This window comes from Pyxicephalus adspersus, chromosome 11 (genome assembly GCF_032062135.1).
Source record: "Pyxicephalus adspersus chromosome 11, UCB_Pads_2.0, whole genome shotgun sequence".
In the NCBI taxonomy this organism is placed as follows: domain Eukaryota; kingdom Metazoa; phylum Chordata; class Amphibia; order Anura; family Pyxicephalidae; genus Pyxicephalus; species Pyxicephalus adspersus.
In genome coordinates, this window is record NC_092868.1 from 5,570,268 (window position 1) to 5,590,522 (window position 20,255).

Here is a 20,255-nt window from a genome sequence, read left to right on the forward strand (position 1 = left end):
AGCAGCAAGGAAATAGACGCATCTCCTGCTACCCTTTAGCTGCGAAGCCTGAAGTGTACGTTCTCGGCATCCCCAGTACATACTCTGAGGCACTGCCATTGGCTGATAGGAATTAAAGCCTCTCTGCTCCCAGTCCCCAGATTCCTGTTGTAGCGTTAAGCTGGGCTGACCGGCTGCTGGAGTGTTACTTTGTTGGATTTACCATTGCTGACTGTTGCTTGTTTCTGACCTTGTGAGTGTATGCTGCCTGGACCGACTGTCACCATGACTGCTTTTGTCTATACCCTTAAATACCTGGTCTGGTGGACTGATTACCAGTGAATGACCTTTGGCTCTGTATTCTAGACTTGTCTCTGCTGGAACTTTGGTACTGTGTTATCTGTGGGCTCCTAGTCCTCCATCAGTCCTTTGCCAAATGGCATCCTATGCGTACAGAAGTCATGAGGGCAACTGTGTGCTGGTACCTGCTTGCTATAGGGTAAGAGTGCGCATCAGATTGAAGGACTGGCATCTGGCAAATACTGTTTGCTGGTCCAGGCCCTTACAAACTATCATTAAAAGAATAATGACCATGGCATTAGAAATAAAAAAAATGAGCAACTCTCAATAAATGCATAGAAAAAAACTGTTCTGCAATTATTTTATTATATATAAGGGAAACTACAGCTAGAAAAAAAGTGAAGGTGAAGAAAAGGCAGACAAGGAAAAGCTTGTTTTAGGGAAGTAAAGAAGAAAAGTGAGGGGGAGGAGAAGAAGAGGGGGAGGAAAAGAAAAGGAGGAGGAGGAGAAAAGAGCAGAAAAAAAGGAGAAGAGAAAGAGGTGGAGAAGAAGACAAGTGAAGAGAAGATGAAAAAAAGGTGGAGAAGAAGAAGAGGGGCAGAAAAAAAGAAGGAGGAGCAGAAGAGGAGAAGAAAAGGAGGAGGAAATAGAGTAGAAGAAAAGGAGGAGAATAAGAAGATTAGGAAAAGAAGAAGAGAAGAAAAGATAAGAAGAGGAGGAGAAAAAGAGCTAGAGAATAACATGAGAAAGAGGAGAAGAGGAAGAGAAAAAAAGGAGGATAAAGAATTGGAGAATTGGAGGATAAGAATAGGTAGAAAAGAAGAAGAGAAAGAGAAGAAAAAAAAGAAGAAGAAGAGGAGGAGGAGATGAAGAGGAGAGGAGAGTAGAAAAGAGAAGGTATTCTGTAGTCCTGTCCTATGCTCCTCCATAGATTTAGCACATTGTATATTGTAATGAGTTGTCAGTATAGGACAGGATGATTTTATCGCTAACAAAACTACCTAAAAGTAAAAATACAGAATACTTTGCCTAAAAAACTAATGCACACACCACATCTGATAAACTACTAGATGTTTGTTCTTGGGCTTGGACACTTTTTAAAAGACGCCACTGGCAATAATTCACAATGCTTATACTCAGCTGTAAGAAACATTAAATGCACTGGTTAGTAGGGATGAGTGGGATAACCATTCCTAGCTTGGTTCCTCAATTAATTTAATGGTTTAAAAAAAATCTCAACATTTTGTAGAAATTAACAATAAATATTACAATAAATGCTGCCCAGGTGAACATTTCCTAACAAAGTCATGTGATCAAAACGGGTTTAAATATGGGGCTCAGGAAGTGAAATCTTTCAATAAGGGAAAATATTAGTTCTGGCTTGGCCATACTGCATCTATGATGAGAGGGGTGAAAAAAAAGAGTTAACCCAAGAGCAATTAAGTCCCACACATTACAGGAATGCTGCAACACTCAACATATCTGAAAAAACATCAGTCCTAAATTTTATTGGAAAGCCAGTGGTTCTGTGAGATGCAAGCTTATGTTATGACTTAAAAAAAAACAGAAAGCAAGTTTAATATCTAAAGTCTTTTACTTTTCTATACTATTAAAAATATAGAAAATATAAAAAAATTATAACAACGTCAGGAAAAAACAAGATGAATATATATATATATATATATATATATATCTTTCTGTAAAATGTCCGGTATCTTCTTCACTACATCCATTTTAGTTTCATAGAAAGAATATTTTTTTTATATCTTCTTTAATATTTTATTTCAGCGTAGTTTACACTGTCTTCATATCGATCATTATCAAATAAATCTTCCCTTCTTTTACGGTTGGTATGTGCAATGGTTGAATATTCAATACCTGTTTCTGCTTGTATGAGCTGGAAAATAAAAAACATTGTTTTTTCAATTGACTAATTCTACTTAATCCCGCCCAAACCTGAATACTATGTAATGCTACATCAAAATCAAATCTTTATATCAACTTATCAGTTTAAAATGTATTGCAACTGGAAAATAGATTTACAGGGAAACAATATTATCAGACAGCTAATCAGTGATAAATTACATTCTGGAAAAATTGAAGACCTTCAATGAATGAATCCCTATGTCTACGAGAGGGCACAAACAGCCTGTAAATACTCCGGCTCCTAATGTCACTTTTGCTATCTCTGCATATAGACTCAAGAAATTTAGACTCTAGAAATCCCTTGAAAGCACCTGTGAAACTACGAGAAATGGTTTTACCTAAGATTGAGGGATGCATATTTTTAAAGGACATATGGGCTAATGTCAGCATAGCAGGGGGCATCTGTATGCTTGTGCTCTAGTGCACAGGACAGGCAGTTATCTTTAGAAGATGGGGCATTTATTACAGGGCATGCAATAATGAAGAGAGCAGTCAGTTTAATCGCCTGGAGCCCTGGCTGATATTGAATTACTAGTATGAAATATAAGAATTTACCTGCTTCTTTATTAGAACTTGTTAGGCCCTGATTTCCAAGCCAATGAGTCTGGGTTTTACACATTCCAACTATCCATGACGTTCTGAACTAATTAACCCCCCTAGCATTCCGATTCTGTCCTTATCTTCATGCAAAAAGCGTTAGCTTGTTTTGCATGGAATATCATTTTACGTTGAAGGCCTATAATTCCTAAGTATAACTCGCCGAAATATGTCCAATATTCAATACATTTAAAAATAAACTTTAAATAAAAAAATACAAAAATCTGTTAAAATAGGATTGCATAAAACTACTGAACCTGTAATATAACTGTAGAGTAGCATATTTATTATATATATAATGAAATTATATATATATAATATATAAGGATTTCTTTGTATTGGACTCAATAAAGCTATTTTGTATTGAATCCAATACAAAACCGAGGCATGCACAAACCGAGGCATGCACCAACATCACCGAGGAACCCTGGAGAACGTCAGTGCAGTCGCCAGGAGAAGATCAAGAGAAAAGGACGCGGCCCGATGACCTGCAGGGACGAGCAGGACACCAGGGGATGTCGATGGGACCAGGTAAGTGTTTTTTTTTATTGTTTTAAGCTACTCCAAATGTGGCTTGGGGTTACTGCTTTTTGCATGTTTTTTTTTACCCGACTCGGGAACACCACTAAGGGGGTTAAATGTGCATTCAGGCTATTAAAGCTAGAATTTATGACAATCATTTTTTTTAAAAAACACTGAACATTCAAGAGTTTTGTCAGAAGAGGTTCTGGATCTGAGGATCTTTTTTTTGGTTGTGATAATATGCTGAACTGTAGGGTTAAAGTAGGAAAAGAGATGTATGTTACTTGGGCTCTCATAGACATCTTTCCTTTGACATTGGGAATCTGGTGTGCATTTAAAAACAAAACAACAAAACAAAGGGTGAAAAAAAGTAAAAAAGTAAACAAATAAAAATAAATGTTTAGTTGTGTGAATATAGGAGATAAACCCAATCAGAGTTTCCCGCTATCCACTGAGGGACCTTGGCTGAAAACATAAGATGAATGCATGAGGTGGCTATCAGTTAAAAGCTAAAATGTTTTGGATGTAGCAGATCCCCATTCTCCATGGTTTCTGTTAAGTTTTTTAAGTTAATTAGGTTTTGATTTAGTGACTTGATTTAAAGAAACCCCAAGAAACTCTCACAATAAGATGTTTTTATCTGATAATAAATACAATCAACTGCACCCGATCACCTCATCCATTCTTCTTTCGTACTTCTTCACCTTTTATAAACATGGCAGTTTTAGGTCAATCTTCATCAAGACAATATGGTGGACAATGAAGTAGACCAGGGGTTCTGTTTGATTGTCTTTTTGGCCTAGGTCACATTAGGGCTTTAGGTTGATCTGCTATCGTACAAACCATGCAAACATTTATGATGTTCTTTGGTTTCATATTTAAAACCCAGCTCAGAATGCAAAACCTTACCTCTTCATTGCTATAGATTGCGTAGCTTCCTTCCCCTGGCGTATGAGATGAATATCTGAAATTGAAATAAAATATTATTTTACAGATATAACCAGTTCGAAAATTATTTTCATACAGTAAAAAGAACAAGAGCACATAAGGAGTATTTTTTTTTCAATTTCATTAATAATCTAATAACTCTACCTCTAGGAAAAGCATTATTTTTTGTGTTGTATAAAGTCAGGAAGGGTTGGAATCTGATTTAGGTTTCTTTTGTTCTTTCTGTCTCCATTGTTTACTCAACAAGAAAAATACAGTACAAACAAATACCCATTGATTCTTTCACCAGGTTCCTTTGTTTAGCTGACAGCATAATATAGCTGCTCTATAATCTTAGGCAGTGTTGTCAGCCGTTGTCAGCCTTGCAGGGCTAATAACACTGCTTGGGGTATTAGTGCAGCAGTTGCACCATTGCCAGCTCACTGTAGAATATTAGGAGCTCACAGGATTTTGTATAAAATATAAAGTTGCAGGATGAGACATATTTTTATTATTAATAACTAGTATTTATATGGTGCTGACATATTACGCAGTGCTTCACAAAGTCCATAGTATTGTCACCAGCTGTCCCTTAAAGTGGCTCACAGTCTAATGTCCCTACCATAGCCATACGTCATTACCACGGTCTAAGGTCAATTTGGGGGGAAGCCAGTTAACCTAACTAAATGTTTTTGTAATGGTGAAATGTACAATATATTTACAGCAATATATTTATATAATATAATATTTAAACAGAGTTTCTGGTGAGCCATTCTAAGAAACTTCATAATGGAAAAAAAAAATAGAGAAACTCACGGTGACCGCTTGGACGCTGGAAATACCCTTGGATTAACTTGGATGTTTCCATATTGGTGTTCTTGCACTAATGTTTCATCCTGGATCATGTTCAGAAAGAATTAAAAAATAATTAACAAGTGTTTTGGACAATGTGCACAATGATTTTTTTAATACTTCAACAAGTCACAGGAGGCAATGTATTTACTTCCCCAATAATTTCTATCTCAGTGGCAATGGCTACCAGAATAATTGGAGAGGTTAAATCTTCCATCCAAGACATTTCTATTTTTTCCAAAAGAAATAGGTGCTGTTACACACAACCCAAATTTTTGCTTCATTAGCCCCTGAAAGCAAAAAAAGCATAACCTATATACTCGAGTATAAGTTGTTCTGAGTACCGTGTTTACCCGAAAATAAGACAGTGTCTTATATTTATTTTACCTCTGAAAATCTCATTGGGGCTTATTTTCAGGCGATGTCTTATTTTTCTCACAAAAAAATCTATATTTATTCATGTACAAAAATCTGTATTTACCAAAACCTGCAACCAATATTACTATAGAAAGATACCTCTATAGTGTTACCTGTGACCTGTCAAAATCACAGATTTCTCCTGTTATATACAAGAAGTCATGAATAAGAATTGACATAAATGAGTAATGAAAAAAAACACAGCTTCATAAGCAAACAAGTGCAACATAAGAAAATGTGCTGACAATGAACATGTGACTCATAGAGTTACATGTTAAATCTGAGTAAAAGCAAAAAAAAAAAATCCAATTAATAAATATGCATTGCTGCTAATGAATGAAATACCAGCAAGGACCTTTTGAAAAGAGAATCCACCAACCTCTTAGTGCTAGTGTCACACCAGAGTGCTGTAGGGTAATTAACCCTGCAATTTCTCCACCCCTTGCTCCAGTGCTTTTGAAATCTCCTGCTCCTCTCTCTGCTCCCTCCTTCCTCTTGGTATCCCTCCGTGTACCACGTGACCACACCCTCCGAAGAAGCCAATAGGGCTTACTTTCGGGGGAGGGCTTTTATTTCACCCTTGCATGATTAGCATGCTAGGGCTTACTTTCGGGGTAGGTCTTATTTTCGGGGAAACACGGTATAAGCCGAGGTACCTATTTTTACCTTAGAAAACAGAAAAAATTGATTGACTCGATTATAGGCTGAGGTTGAGAAATGCTGGAGCTATTGGCAAGTTTCACTTCTACAAATGAGGTTCACTTCTTTATTTTTTTCAGTTAATTGGCTTTTCCCAAAAAACTTACCTTGGACTACATTAATGACATATGACATAGGGACATTAAATTGTGAATCCTTTAAGTTAGTGACATGACTATCGACTTTGTACAGCTCTGCGTAACATGATGGCGCTATATAAATACTGTGTAGTAATAATCATTTATCAGATGATTACTATATGGTTAGTAGCTAATCATTAATATATGGTTAGTTACTAATCATTTATTAATCATCTAATAAATTATGCATCATTAGTTTATATAACTTACTTTTAAACCTAATTTACTTTTTTTTTCCTGGCTCTCTGTTACTGCTTTTGTATCTAGTTCCCATTCCACGTGTAAGCACCCAGAAACACATGGGACATGGGACTCCTATCAGCGAGGGACTCTCTCTAGTTCTGCACTGATGGCTCTGCCCCCCACCAGGAACGCCCCTGAAGGTAAATCCCTCTCCTCCGCAATGCATACGTAAGAGAGGGAGTATCCTCTTACCCGTGAGGCGGAAGTGTTAACTCTGGCCGTGGTAAAGAGTGAAGGGAGCCACAACAAGGAAGTCAAGAGCCGCATGCGGCTCTAGACCACAGGTTGCCAACCTCTGCCGGCCGGGATTAGGCCAGATTGGCAGGAGCGGAAATCGGCTGGCAGGGGGTGCTTCTCTTGAGGGACCCATTCACCTGACTGGAGTATAGGCTGAGGGTGACTTTTTCAGCACATTTTGGGTTCTGAAAAAGTAGGCTTATACTTGAGGATATGCGGTATTTAAAGCTTAGCTTGTGCTCCTCTTGTAGTTTTAATGTCATCCAGCATCATTCAACCCAGTTTCTGTGAGTCAAAAGTATAAACGACTCCACTCCATATCCAGAGAAATAGGGGTTGCAAATGACAGACAGATAAAAACATTGGGCCTGATTTATTGAAGCTCTCCAAGGCTGGAGATGATACACTTTCATCAGTGAACCTAGGTGATCCAGCAAGCCTGAAATTAATTTCCTAAAATCATTTGCTTAGGCATTTTCCGGGATCAACCAGGTTCACCCAGTGTATCCTCTCCCGCCTTGGAGAGCTTTAAGAAATCAGGCTCAATAACCCTGATTCCCTGTTATCAGTGGTCACTATGCACAATGGTGCAGAAATTACCATCAAAAGTTGATAGGGCAGATTGATAATCATGAGATTATCTAGAGTTGCCAAAGCAGCCAGGGAGGGGCCAGAGCCTGGGGCCCCCGGATTTGTTTTGGTCTCATAAATGCACACAAATAACACAGGAAAAGAAGAGGACATTGGCCAAATAAGCTTACAATCTATTATGATGGAGAGCTGTGCAATTACTGAACCACCACCAGAATCCACGTACCACAGAAGACGGCATATAAGCCAGCAGTGTCATTTGACCAAGCTAAAAACAACTGTGTGCCACGAGGGATTGGGGGCTTGATCAACCCTGGGGCTTTGATATCAATAAAGCATTGTTTATGGATAGAAATTCAATTACTACAAAAAATATACTCACCGGAAAGTGAGAACTAATTTCACCAAAGATTGGAGAAGACTGAGAATCCGGTTTTCTTTTTTGTCTACCAAAATGAGGAAGGCGACAAAAACAAACCTTAAAAATCCACATAATCCATAAAGACAAATAAATCAATTACATTATTTAACCATAGATATCGGGAAATTTGAATTCTCCTCAGATACCAAATGTTCATTATCTTGGTATGACTTTTCATCTGTAGATGTGGGCCAGATATACAATTGATTTTCTATATGGGCAGATATCACAAGAAGCTGATACCAACTTTTTTTGCAAATTAAGGCAAAATTAATTTTTAAAGCAATTCAAAACTACACAAAATTGTGTTTTCATGTTTTCCTTTAGCTTTAAAATGTGCTCAATTAGAGATAAAATACAACACCTTTTTCCTAAGCAAAAGAAAAAAAGGTTAAAGATTTATTTTTAGCACATTGTTCAGCTGCAGAACATTTGGGTCATAGTTTAGTTTAAATTCCATTGCACCCATAGCTGGCCATATATATGGCATGATTCTCTTTCCATTCCATTGTTTTTAATTATTTCAGGTCTATACTTCTATCAGACTGACAATTCTGGAGGTGGGATATTTTTATTTGGAGAGGTCAGAGTGGCTTTCCAATCAGTATTGCCTCTCTGCTGTCCCAGCATATGTCCAGATCTATTGATCTATATTGACCTGAGATCTCAACCCTTGGATTTGGAATCATTTATGATACGTTTCTATTGAATATTGTAATGTAAACCTGATGCTTTGCACTAAATTTTTCATAAAATGTCTGATTTTAGAAATCTAAGTTGCATCACTACTTGTCAGGATTCAGATGGAAAACTAGGGATTTGAGTGGCTACTAGGGGCCACATTAGACCAATCAGCTTAGAAACTTCTTCAAACATTGGTCCATTGGTAATGAATGTTTCTGATTACTAAAATCACATGGGACCTAAAACTGCAGTTTCCTTGCGTGATTTGTCTGCCTTACCTAGTATAAAAGTAGACAATCAATACCAGCAAAAGCAGGAGGACGACTCCAGATAAAACCCCCAAGATCAGAAGTAAATCAGGTTTGTTCTCATCTTCAAATTTGCAGAAGAAAGTTAGGAGAATTTTAGTGCAATTATTATCAAATGTTTAAAAAAATAATACAATGAAAGCAAAAAAAAACCAACACAAATAGAGTTGAGATCTGGAAGGCGTTTCATAGATTGGTGTGCAACCTGTGGTGTCTTTTCCAAAGGAGAGGGAGTTGAAGATGTTTGATTTTCAGTGACAACTAGCTGAGATTTTGTCTAATAGATCAGATGCCAATGACCAAGATAAGGTCAGCTCAAAACTATTATAACTGGTTCCCTATAGCACTGAGTACTGGCTTGCAATACTCCTCTTCTCTCCGTCCTCATCCTCTCCATCATGTTTTCAGTCCTTTAGGTTGGATGGAGTCCACTTCACCCAGAAGGTTAAGGAAAACATTTTTCAGTAACATCAGTAAGAACAACAATAAAATAACATAACAAACAGAGAAATGCCAAACAAATATACCAAAAACATAGTCACAAATCCCCCACAGGCGATATCATTGGCAGCAATATAAATCTACCCCTCCCAGGAGCAGTGCCAGTGACCTCAATAATGACCTCCCAGGAGGGGAGCCAGTGAGTCAGTGGCTTCGTTTTTACTGCCTCACAGGGGTAATATAAAACCCTCCCCAACAGGAGCAGTGTCATTGGGCATTATGGCAAACTCCCGAAGTGGTGTCAGTAGCTGCCATAATAACACCACCCCTCAGGAATTGGTTCAGTGGCAGTAAATAACCTCTCAAGAGTGGTATTGGTGCCCACAATATTACAACTACATGTGTGTGTGTGGGGGGTTCCACAGTATTACACCCCTCAAGGGGTATCTATTGGGGTTACACTGCCCAACCCAACTACCTTCACTACCATGTGTTTTCCAGCATTTCAGCTACTAACATCTGTCATCTCTGCCACTGTCTAGCTTGATGTGCTTAATGTTATAATAACATTGGCTGCCTAGCTCTTTATAGTCTGGCTCGCTATGCTTTTAATCTACTAATGCTGTCAGCCTATTTTTCCTTCCTGTGATCGCGCTCATCTAATGTGGTCTTCCTTGCTCTCTCCAGGGGTTTGGGCCTGGTGATCTCTGTGTCTCCCTTACCCAGCAATGACTGATTTCTGCTGTTGAGATTCAGGTATTGGAAGCAGGAACTAGGAGTCCTTCAGCAGACGAGCTGTGGCTCCCTAGGCGATAGATGTAGCTCAGTGCAGAGGTCGCCAACCGGTGGTCTGCGAGAAAATTTTGGTGGTCCACGGCTCCGGCCGGTGCACCCCCGAGCAGGGTCAGGATAAGGATCCCGCTGGGGGGAGGCAACAGCCAGAGCCACGTGGACCATGTCCCCTGTACAGATCGCAAGCTCAGGGAAGTGAGCAGGTTGTGTCCCTGGGAGAGTGGGTGGGTTCTGGCATCATGGTGTCATTAGATGGGAAGTTTCTTCCTCTTTAAGTGACACTTTAGGTGATTAGACATCTGGAAATTTAACTATAAAACTTAGAAAAAAAGAATATACGGTAAAGAACAGAAATTTTTCTTCTTCTAACTAAAAACTCTAAAACTCGGAATTTCTGTGTATCGGGGGCACAGCGGCAAGCAAAGAAGCAATATGAAAATAGAAGAATACGTATTGTGCTCTGCATTATGTCATTAGACAGCATGTCAGAGTCCTAATCCTGGGACTAGTGTACTATAACTGAATTCCTGGCATGCAGTGGGCCGCAGATCCACTTTTGCAGGTAAATATCCGGAGCAAAACAAAAACAAGAAAGAAATGAATTGCCAACCTTCAAGCTGCAGATCCGCAGAAGTGGAGCTTCCAACTGTGTTGTGAGCAATGCAGGAGAAAGAGCCAGACTTATCTTCATTGTTTTCTAATACCAGGATCTGTCCAGTTTCACTTATAATTCTATTTCCATCCTTGAACCAGGAGTAATGAGTTACATCGGGGTTGCTACTCACAAAACTGCACTGTAGCTCCATGGCTCCCCCTGTTGTGTGAAACGCAATGACTCGGACTCCAGTAGCAGCATCTAAAGAATACATAAAATGTATTGTTCATTAATGTATTGCGATCTAATGGTTTGTCTGTTACTGCTAAGCATGATGTACATACATTGCACAGAGATCTCTGTGGGTTGCGATTCTCCTCTCCCAACTTCATTTATTACACTGCAGGAATAGGGCTCAGTGTCTTTGCTGACATTCCACAAGAGCAAGCTCTTCTGATCTTCCGATCTCATCTTAACTTTGCTGTTTGCTCTGTACCACTCATACCGGAGCGGAGGAGGTTTGGATCTGCTAGAGCATGTTATTAGCACATTACTACCCTCTATGATTGTTTTGTGTTTCGGTAAGGTCACCATAACATCTTTTGGTGCATCTGGTGAAGAAGAAAATATTTTTTGCTGAAAAGGAATTACCAGGGCAACATTTTTTTCTTTTTCCGGCTTTCTGACAATTTGCATGATATGCTGACTTTCTATTACTTTCAAGAACACAAAAAAAAATATTCCTTCCACAATTTCCAGGTGTACTTAGCCATTGCTGTAATAAAAGGCCAACAAATCAAATTATGGGGAGAATATTATCGGCACAATACTTATCAAGTAGCAAATATTACCACTGGAGTCTTTGAAACAAAGAAAAAGGCAAAGGAGTCAGTGACCCTTGCTGATGCAAAGGTGAAACATTGGCTTTTCTTAGCTTAGCTTCCTAAAAGTCAAGTTTTTTATAGGGCCATCTCTCATACTAAAAATTACCTTGCCCATGCCTAAAAGTGTATCTCTATCTCAAAATTAGCCTTTAGGGCTTAGGGTATGTACACGCATCAGATGATTCTTAGCCGATACGAGCTGAGAACAAGAAGACGAATTACTGCAATGAAAGTGAAAGGGGGAGAGCGCAGTTGGGTACAGCTCGTTTGTTTTCCTCCCTCTCCTCTCCATATAACATCTACTAATTTCAAGCTAATCAATCTCTTTTCCCACTAGTATCTTACCCTCAACCTTCAAACATGCCATTGATATCCCAATCCTGAAGAAACCCTCACTAGTTCCCTCCCTACTGTCTAGGTACCATCCTATCTCCCGTCTCCCATATGTCTATAATCTTCTTGAGTTCTTTGTCTAAAAATGAGTCATGGACTATCTGAACACCAACTCTCTCCTTGACACACTCAAGTCTGGCTTTTGTGCTGCCCATTGCACTGAAACAGCCCTCACTAAAGTGGCCAATGACCTCCTCGGAGCTAAGTCTCAAGGCAACTTTTCCTTCATCCTTCCTGATTTTTCCTCCGCTTTAGACACTGTTGATCACCCCCTTCCAAACAAAATCGTGAACTCCATTGGTTTGGTGACACTGCTCTCTCTTGGTTTGCTTCCTATTTGACTGACTGCTCATTTAAGTATTTTGTAATCCCCCTTCCCCCACTTTCCTCCCTGTTGGTGTTCACCAATGTTCCCTGTACACCTCCTTAATCAGCAAACACATATCCTCTTTTGGCTTACTAAAACATTTGTATGCAGATGACACACAAATCTGCCTGCCCAGCGCTGACTTGTTTTCCTCAGTCCTGGATAAAGTTTCATGTTTCCTGACTGCCAACTCATGAGTTACTGACATTTTGATGAAACCCAACCTGAAAAAAACAGGGCTCATCATCTTCCCCTCCTCCCTTTCAAAATCTTCCCAAAATTTTTATATAACACTCACCTTTCTTTTTCCCCTCTCCTTCAAACCACACATTCAGAAAATGTCTAGGTCGTACCACTTTCTCCAAAGTACGCTCTTTATGCTCTCATCAATCATCTGGACTACTGTAACATCCCCCTCTCTGGTATTCTACTAACCAGACTCATCCACAATCCACCATGAAATCTGTCACTAGAACTGGCCATCCACTCCTCATCTGCTGCCTTGCAATGCTCTACAATGTCTTCCATTTGACCGTAGAAGCAAATGTAGGTAACTGTGTTTTGCCTTTACAGCTCATGTCTCACCTACTTTCTGACCTGACACAAAAATACCCTTCTAGCTGCTTTGCGCCTTCAATTATTATTATTATTATTATTATTATTATACAGTATTTATATAGCGCCATCATATTACGCAGCGCTGTACAGAGTCCATAGTCATGTCACTAACTGTCCCTCAAAGGAGCTCACAATCTAATGTCCCTACCATAGTCATATGTCATTAATGTAGTCTAAGGTCAATTGTTAGGGAGAAGCCAATTAACCTAACTGCATGTTTTTGGGATGTGGGAGGAAACCGGAGTACCCGGAGGAAACCCACGCAGACACGGGGAGAACCTGCAAACTCCATGCAGATAGTGTCCTGCCTGGGGATCGAACCTGGGACCTAGCGCTGCAAAGGCTGGAGTGTTAACCCCTGAGGCACCGTGCTGCCCACGGCAGAAAAATGACCTACTAATGACTTTCTCACTCATAACCTTTCCCATGCATGGCTCCAAGACTTTTCTAGGGTCGCTCCTATTGTCTGGAACTCAAAAGCGGAACTTTCATTAAAATAAATAAATGCCATATACCTATACTTCCACAGATCCCTCGATCCCTCCACGGCTGACCTTGATTCAATCCTGTGCTTTGCTGGATTCTTTTTTCAAGTTAGCACTTGAAAGGAAGCATCAACCCCAATCATCTTCTTCTTTTTCTGCCTATGTCAACCAATCACGCACCCGTGCACATGCATGAGATTGACACGTTTTAAAACTTTTTGGGCACAACCCCTTGCTCAGAGGAAACTGCCCGAAGCCCCCCCCCACCTTTTTTACATTTTTGCTTTTTGTTAAAGGGTTATCCACCCTTTTAAATAAATTGAACTTTTGGTGATAGATCTGGTTTAATTAATTAATTTAATATCCATAGTTCAAAATCAATTGCAATTTTACACTAAACTGTTTAGCTTAGACAAACTTTATCTCTAACCCAACCCTAAATCTCAACTTTTAAAACGATCCTAATACTTTAATTTTTGACTTTTACTATATTTATAACTTAGTGCTGAATTCTTGACACTTGTGTGGGGTGTATTTAAAAAAAAAAAAGTTTATCTAATATTCACAAAACATTTACTGTAAGCCAATCTTTCAGGTCTATTTGTTTTACATTAAAGGAGTTTATTCACCACCAGGGAATGTTTGGTCACAATCACTGCCTTATAAAAGGCCCCTTAACTAACCCCTTAAAATCTACTATTACATTTTTGTTGCTGAATGTATAGGGCCCATAAGTTGCAGAGTTTGTCAATTGGGAAATCGCAGCCAATAATTAAACTATAAAGGGCAGTTATACATACAAAGGATGTTCAGTATTGCTGCACCCTGTGATGTTTTCCCGTTATGAAAAGTTGCCGTGCATTGAATTTGAGTTCCGTCATCCTTATCTGTGGGAACATATCTAAGGTGTGATGTTTCTCTCCAGTGTCCTCCAGATAAAGCTTCAAAGTGTCTCTTGGTTTGGCCAGGTTTGTTCCACGTCAATGAGGGTGGACTGGAGCCGCATGTGTGCTCTACAGAGCATCCAACAACTTCAAAATGTTCTTCAATCATAATGCTACTTCCAGAAAGTCTCGGTATGGGTGGATTATCTGAAAAACATTATGGTAAATGCCTAAAGTCATACTGTTGTCAAAATATATTACATTTTACCTTTGAGTTTTTATATACATCTATAAAGAATGCCCTAGCAGCTGTACAGGGTGCAAGTGGGTTCCTAGTGGAAAAAGGTTTGGGATCTATTTGCGCAAATGTAGCTCCAACAAGTAGTCAATGATTTTATTGTATTTTGGATAGATTGTGGAAAGAATAAAACTTCATATTTTGTATGTGTGCTTCTTGGGGAAAGTGTCACCTCCCTTCCAATTATGCTCCAAAAAAAAAAGACACCCGTAGATGGAAATGAAATTTTAACATGGGCCATGTGGCCATTCTGTGGGACCTCTATACCAAAATGCTTACCTATGACATGAAGCTGTAGAGTCATTGTACTTATTGACCAGGCATTTGTCCCCAGGCGTTCTGCAATTCCGGGGTAATAGTATTCCTCACCATCATCTCTTCTCACAGGGTCTATCCTCAGTGAACAGCTTCTTGTCCCAGGAACTAATGAGGTTCGGTCTCTGTATTCCGATAATAACGAAGAACTTTCTTGACTGTTAAAAATCTCAAGATACCTTGTTGAACTATATAAATACCAAACAGTATTGGATGTCCCAGAATTCCTATGAGGCGAGAACACGCAGGGAATCTCCACACAGGATCCAGACAAACCATACATTTTGTTAGGAAATTCCCACCTTTGACACCAAAACCCTGTTAGAGGAAAAATTAAATTACATGTATGTTTGGTTATATTTATCAATTGCCTTTCAAATATGAATCTAGTTTACCTTGGAAAAGAGTAAGAACCAGCATCTTTTTTGTGATACACATTCTGTCCTGTCCTGGTCAGTGACGATGTACAATCATCTGTAAAAGGATATTATATTCATTGTGTGTGTATATATATATATTGTTGAGGTAAACAAAATATATTGTAAAAGTTACCCAATGACATCCAAAGAAAGCAAATTAATAAAAACAAATAATATATTATATAGAGGCTTCAGAAAGTATGCAGACCCCGCTCAATTTTGTTATGTTGCCCCAGATGCTGCAATTGTTTACATTTTTTGCTTTTTAAATAATCTATACCCATAATGCCAAATTAAAACCAGGAGCAGACAGAAAGGAATAATGCAAACATGGATCTTGGGGAAGACCACAAAAAAATGTCTACTGCACTAAAAGTGGTCTCCATAATATAAGAATGGAAGAAGTTTGGAACAACCAGGACTCTTCCAAGAGCCGGTCTCCCAATCAAACTAAGCAATCGAGTCAGAAGGGCCTTAGTAAGAGAGATGACCAAGAACCCGAGAGCACCAGGGATCCTGTGTGGAGATGGTAAGTTCCAGAAGGACAACCATAACTGCAAACTTCCACCAATCTGGGATTTATGGCAGAGTGGCTGGACGGAAGCCTGTTTTCAGTGCAAAGAACGTAAGGGCCCGCATGGAGTTTGCCAAAAAGCACCTGAAAGATTCTCAGTGAGGAACAAGATTCTCTGGTCTGAGGAAACCAAGATTTAACTGTTTGGCCTCAGTTCTCAACATTATGTCTGGAAGAAACCAGACACTGCTTATTATCTGCCCAATACCATCCCAAAAGTAAAGCATGGTGGTGTCATCATCATGCTGTGGGGTGTTACTCAGCAGCAGGTGGTGAAAGACTGGTCAGGGAGAAGGGGGAGCCACACTCGGGGTAGCTAATAAAATAAAGCCTTACCAGGTCCCTCCAGCGTCCTTTAGTGTCTTGCCTGTCCGATCCCATGCCCTGGCCTCGTCCTCTGCTTCCGATTGGTCCCGGGATTGTGCTAACGTTCCCCAAGAATTTCAAATTATTTTGTATTGGATTCAATCTAAAATATATTGAATCCAATACAAAGTAATAATTATATTATATATAATATATATGCTACTGTACAGTTATATTACACGTTTCAGTATTTTTGTTTTTTTTTGCACCCTTGTTTTAACAGATTTTTGTGTTTTTTATTTAAAGTTCATTATTACATTTATTAAATGTATTAAATATTTGACATATTTTGATGAGTTATGCCTAAGATTTAGATGCCTACAATGTAAAATACATTTTCATGACAGACAATGTACTGCTTTTAGACATCCAGACAGACAGATTTGTTATCCAAGATGGTGCTTTCAATTTGTCATTATGGGGTACTGATTAATAATAAAATTATGCTAGGTACTTATTAATAATAAAAAAAGGAATTTAAATGATTGTAGCATCAGGCTGCAACATAACAAATCTGAAGTGAAGGGGATCTGAATACTTTCGGAAGCCACTGTATTTTTTGTTGTGATGCCGTTGTAGGTTCAATCATACCTTAAATACACTGCCATGGGAAACTACAGACAACATACAATATAATATAGGTAAAAAGCAAGTTAGCTATTGATCAGTATAAAAGACAATAATGCAGTTCTGTATTAATTCATACATAACTAATTAAAACATATTTTTAACTTTAATACATGCAGTGTAAGTACCTGAATAGATTTGGTATTAGCTTTTTGTTGATCCTTTACAGCAGACAGGGAAAAGTAAAATTAACATTAAAAGCCAAACAGTTGCCCTCTTATGCAGAGGCCATGCTAATATGAGGAAGCAGTGACAGAAAGATGAGCTCATCAGTCAGCTGCTTCTCCTTTACCTGTCCAGTCACAGGTTAGGGGAGGGAAAAGACCTGAAAGTTTCATTTACCTGCAGCAGAATGAGGGTTGCTTTACATCCATACCAAGCCATTAATAAATAAAAGTTTTGATGGGGTTCTCCTTTCAAGAATTACCAATATAAAGTAATAATAAATACAACCAAACTCTGGTCTTATTACAGCTGTGATTCATAAGAAAATTCTAACAATTAGTTGCCAGCTTATCTCAAACAACTACATAATACCTTTATAACAAAAACAAAATGGAAGATCAGAGAATATAGTAATAACAGTTTTTTTAAGTAGTTTTCTAAAACTGTCAGCCTACCAAATATTTATAGGAGTTACTTACCTGAGCTCTTAGAGATATTAGCTTTCAGAAAGAAAGAACAACAGACTGCAATTATATGCTCATATGTGAAATGGGGCAATTTGCAGAAGTTACGTCTCCCTGGTAGTTCCTGAAATTAGCAACCTTCCTGTTGTACAATAAGACTGTTATGAGAGGAAAATTCAAATATTACAAGGCCAGTTTTATTTTATTTTATTTTATTTTAATGATTGATTTTAATGTTAACTGGTGTTATCTACCTTTTTGTTTTCTATTTACATTTTACATTTTGGATTTAATTAAAACATGCATTTATAATAGAACTTTCTTACAGCAATAGATTAATAAAACAATATTAGCTTCTTTCAGGTTGTCTGTCTATAACTGCAAATCTACACACAGGCATACAGAACAGAAAAATGCCAAAAAGACCTCAGTAGTGTTTGCAAGAAAGAATCTGGCATGATTGGATGTGAACACAGGTTACCTTAGGTAAGTTAAAAAGCACTCTGCTCATCTTGGAGGTTTATATGTTTGGTGCTGATAAGAAACCTTCTAATCTTTACACCCACTTTTATATCCTTGGTTTTGATATTTGTGATTCTATTATTTCAGTCACTGCTTGGAACATTTCAGCATTACTTCACAGTCACATTACTTATTTTATTATTTGTTTGTAACATCCTGGAAGAGATAGTTCCTCTTTTGGATTGGTCTGTTTTGCTTTATACTAGTTCTTTATTTTGGTAAAATTTTCTTTTGATTTGTGTTATATGGCAGCCAATCTACATAATACTACTTATCCTCTTCTTAGCTGGACATCCCATGTATGCTCCTGATTATTATTGTGCAAAACGCATTGAGAAAGGGGAAAAAAAAACATGTATAGGAGTTGAAGACGTTGAAGAATACTCTAAGAAGGATAAATGTTATTACAAATGTATGTACATTTGGTGGCCATTTGTATTAATCGGATTAAATTATTAAAATTTTTTGGATTTTATATGGTCATAGATAGGTTTTTCTCTTGTGAATATTGATGCCATTATAACCCAATTTCCTTTTTCTACTTATTTATTCCTGATATATTTGTCATTCTAGGTTCCTAGGTGGTTTAGACAGATGAAGTTTCTTAATGTGGGCGGCTGATTGTAAAAAAGTTTGTGGAGTCCCCATTATTACTGCTATCGGAGATATAGTCCAGTGGCAATGACTATGGCAGTAATATACTGTGCACTAATCAGTCCCTAATCAGTTTGTATCTGAGGTGCCAGCAAACGATGGGGGTTTGCTCTCTATTGTGGAGCTTTTATTTGTACTAGGGCCAGTAGGGCCAGTTACTAGAGAAGTAGGGCCAGTTACAACAATCTTATTTATGAGATAGATTTTGTTTTCATATTTGGGTGTAAGAAGATGGCCAATGGACCAAGTTGTCTATCTGCTCTCTCTGTTTTTCTAACCTTATTGTTTAATTTTTTATCATCTTTGTTTGTCCCAGATGTCATTACTATTTTTTGATAAAATATTACTTCTTTGGGTTAGTTTTGAACTTTCCTCCTGCTCGTTTGAGGTCACCTCCTCATGTCATGTCTCCATTTTATTATTTTTGCTCCAGTTTGCGTCAGTCAAACTCTGAAGTGTTTAAAGGCTTCATAACGTACCTTTTACTCTATTTTCTCTTTATATATTAGGTTCCTCCAGTCTCTTATGCTAGGTTTTATCTCTAGACCATTCACCATTTTTGGTGACTCATCTCTGATGAGGGGAGAGTTCCAGCACATAGCTTGAGTTTATGTTGGGTGATGGGAACCGTTGTTTGAATTGGCAGATATTTGAAGATGGTCAGGCTCCATAGTTGTATCCCATGGATAATAGAAATGTCATTTGCAGAGAGACTGCTAGACCTTGGTACTCCAGTCATGTGCCCTAGGTCTTCTACAAGTCACCTTTGCAGTAATTGTTGCCATCATCCTAAGAATGACCCTGTACACAAATATTGTGCAAATGTTTGCTGAGCTTTTTCTTTTGTCTAGTGCATTCATTTTTTATCCCACTAGGTTTTTTCCTCATAGTCAGAACTATCAACGACTTATACCTTAATGAAATGAAGAATTTTTCAATTTATTATTAAAATGCTTCTTTATTATTAGATTTAATTGTTTTTCTCCAGCAACATTTTACCCTAGGTGCCCAGGGAAATCATATAAGACCCCAACAACACACCTTCCACATCAAGTCCACTCAGTTTGAAGATCTAGGATTTTCGAAGGGTTGCCAAGCACTTTTTTAGGTTTGGCTTTTGAGTTAGGGTTTTTTTCATGGTTTGTTATACAAAGTTTCAGTAAAGCTCTGGCTTGAGAAAGAAATAAAGTAACAACAGAGATGTTGCTTTGACTGAAACAGTAATTTGCTCTTTACATCAATGTACTTTATATTTTTCTTCAATTTTCAAATTTCTAAAATAAAAAAACGGTAAAATGATAAGCTTGCCCTCTTTGTACGTTCTTGACTAAAATCTTATTCCATTTTTATACAAACGATTTTTTGTAGTTTTCAATTGGATGAGAAGGGTTTAGCATCCTTCAGGTTTTTCCAGAAAGTAACCAAAACTTCAATTTTTTGGAGTTGTGACAAGAACTGGAACAAAGATGAAATTGTCTGATTGGAAACACGATTCTGGTGATGAATGTCATAGAGGGGATTACCCTTTGAATTAGAGCTGCTTTTACTT

The 20,255-nt window shown here is 38.1% G+C and overlaps 1 protein-coding gene across 3 annotated transcripts; it reads right to left on the reverse strand.

Moving 5' to 3' along the window:
* Window positions 1-2,033: 2,033 nt before the first annotated feature.
* On the reverse strand, window positions 2,034-17,615 carry LOC140341331 (B-cell receptor CD22-like). Of its 3 annotated transcripts, XM_072426998.1 has the most exons (11): window positions 17,546-17,615; window positions 15,311-15,389; window positions 14,880-15,233; window positions 14,219-14,509; window positions 11,016-11,282; window positions 10,687-10,932; window positions 8,814-8,907; window positions 7,813-7,876; window positions 5,068-5,147; window positions 4,234-4,288; window positions 2,034-2,176 (listed from the first exon to the last, which is right to left on the reverse strand). In XM_072426998.1, exons 2-11 carry the CDS (start codon window positions 15,351-15,353, stop codon window positions 2,051-2,053), a joined length of 1,620 nt encoding a protein of 539 aa, XP_072283099.1. In that variant the 5' UTR covers window positions 15,354-15,389; window positions 17,546-17,615; the 3' UTR covers window positions 2,034-2,050. The 3 variants fall into 3 exon arrangements, with proteins under 3 accessions (XP_072283099.1, XP_072283101.1, XP_072283100.1); XM_072427000.1 differs by lacking the exon at window positions 14,880-15,233; XM_072426999.1 differs by lacking the exon at window positions 11,016-11,282.
* Between the last annotated feature and the right edge of the window lie 2,640 nt (window positions 17,616-20,255).

Excerpts from the sequence above, each read along its gene's own strand:
- LOC140341331 (XM_072426998.1), bottom strand. The coding sequence starts at position 15,353 with ATGTGTATCACAAAAAAGATGCTGGTTCTTACTCTTTTCCAAG. Across the intron at positions 14,510-14,879 it reads TCTACAGCTTCATGTCATAG|ATAATCCACCCATACCGAGA; the intron begins GTAAGCATTTTG and ends AATGTTTTTCAG. Across the intron at positions 4,289-5,067 it reads CCAGCGTCCAAGCGGTCACC|ATATTCATCTCATACGCCAG; the intron begins GTGAGTTTCTCT and ends TTTCAATTTCAG.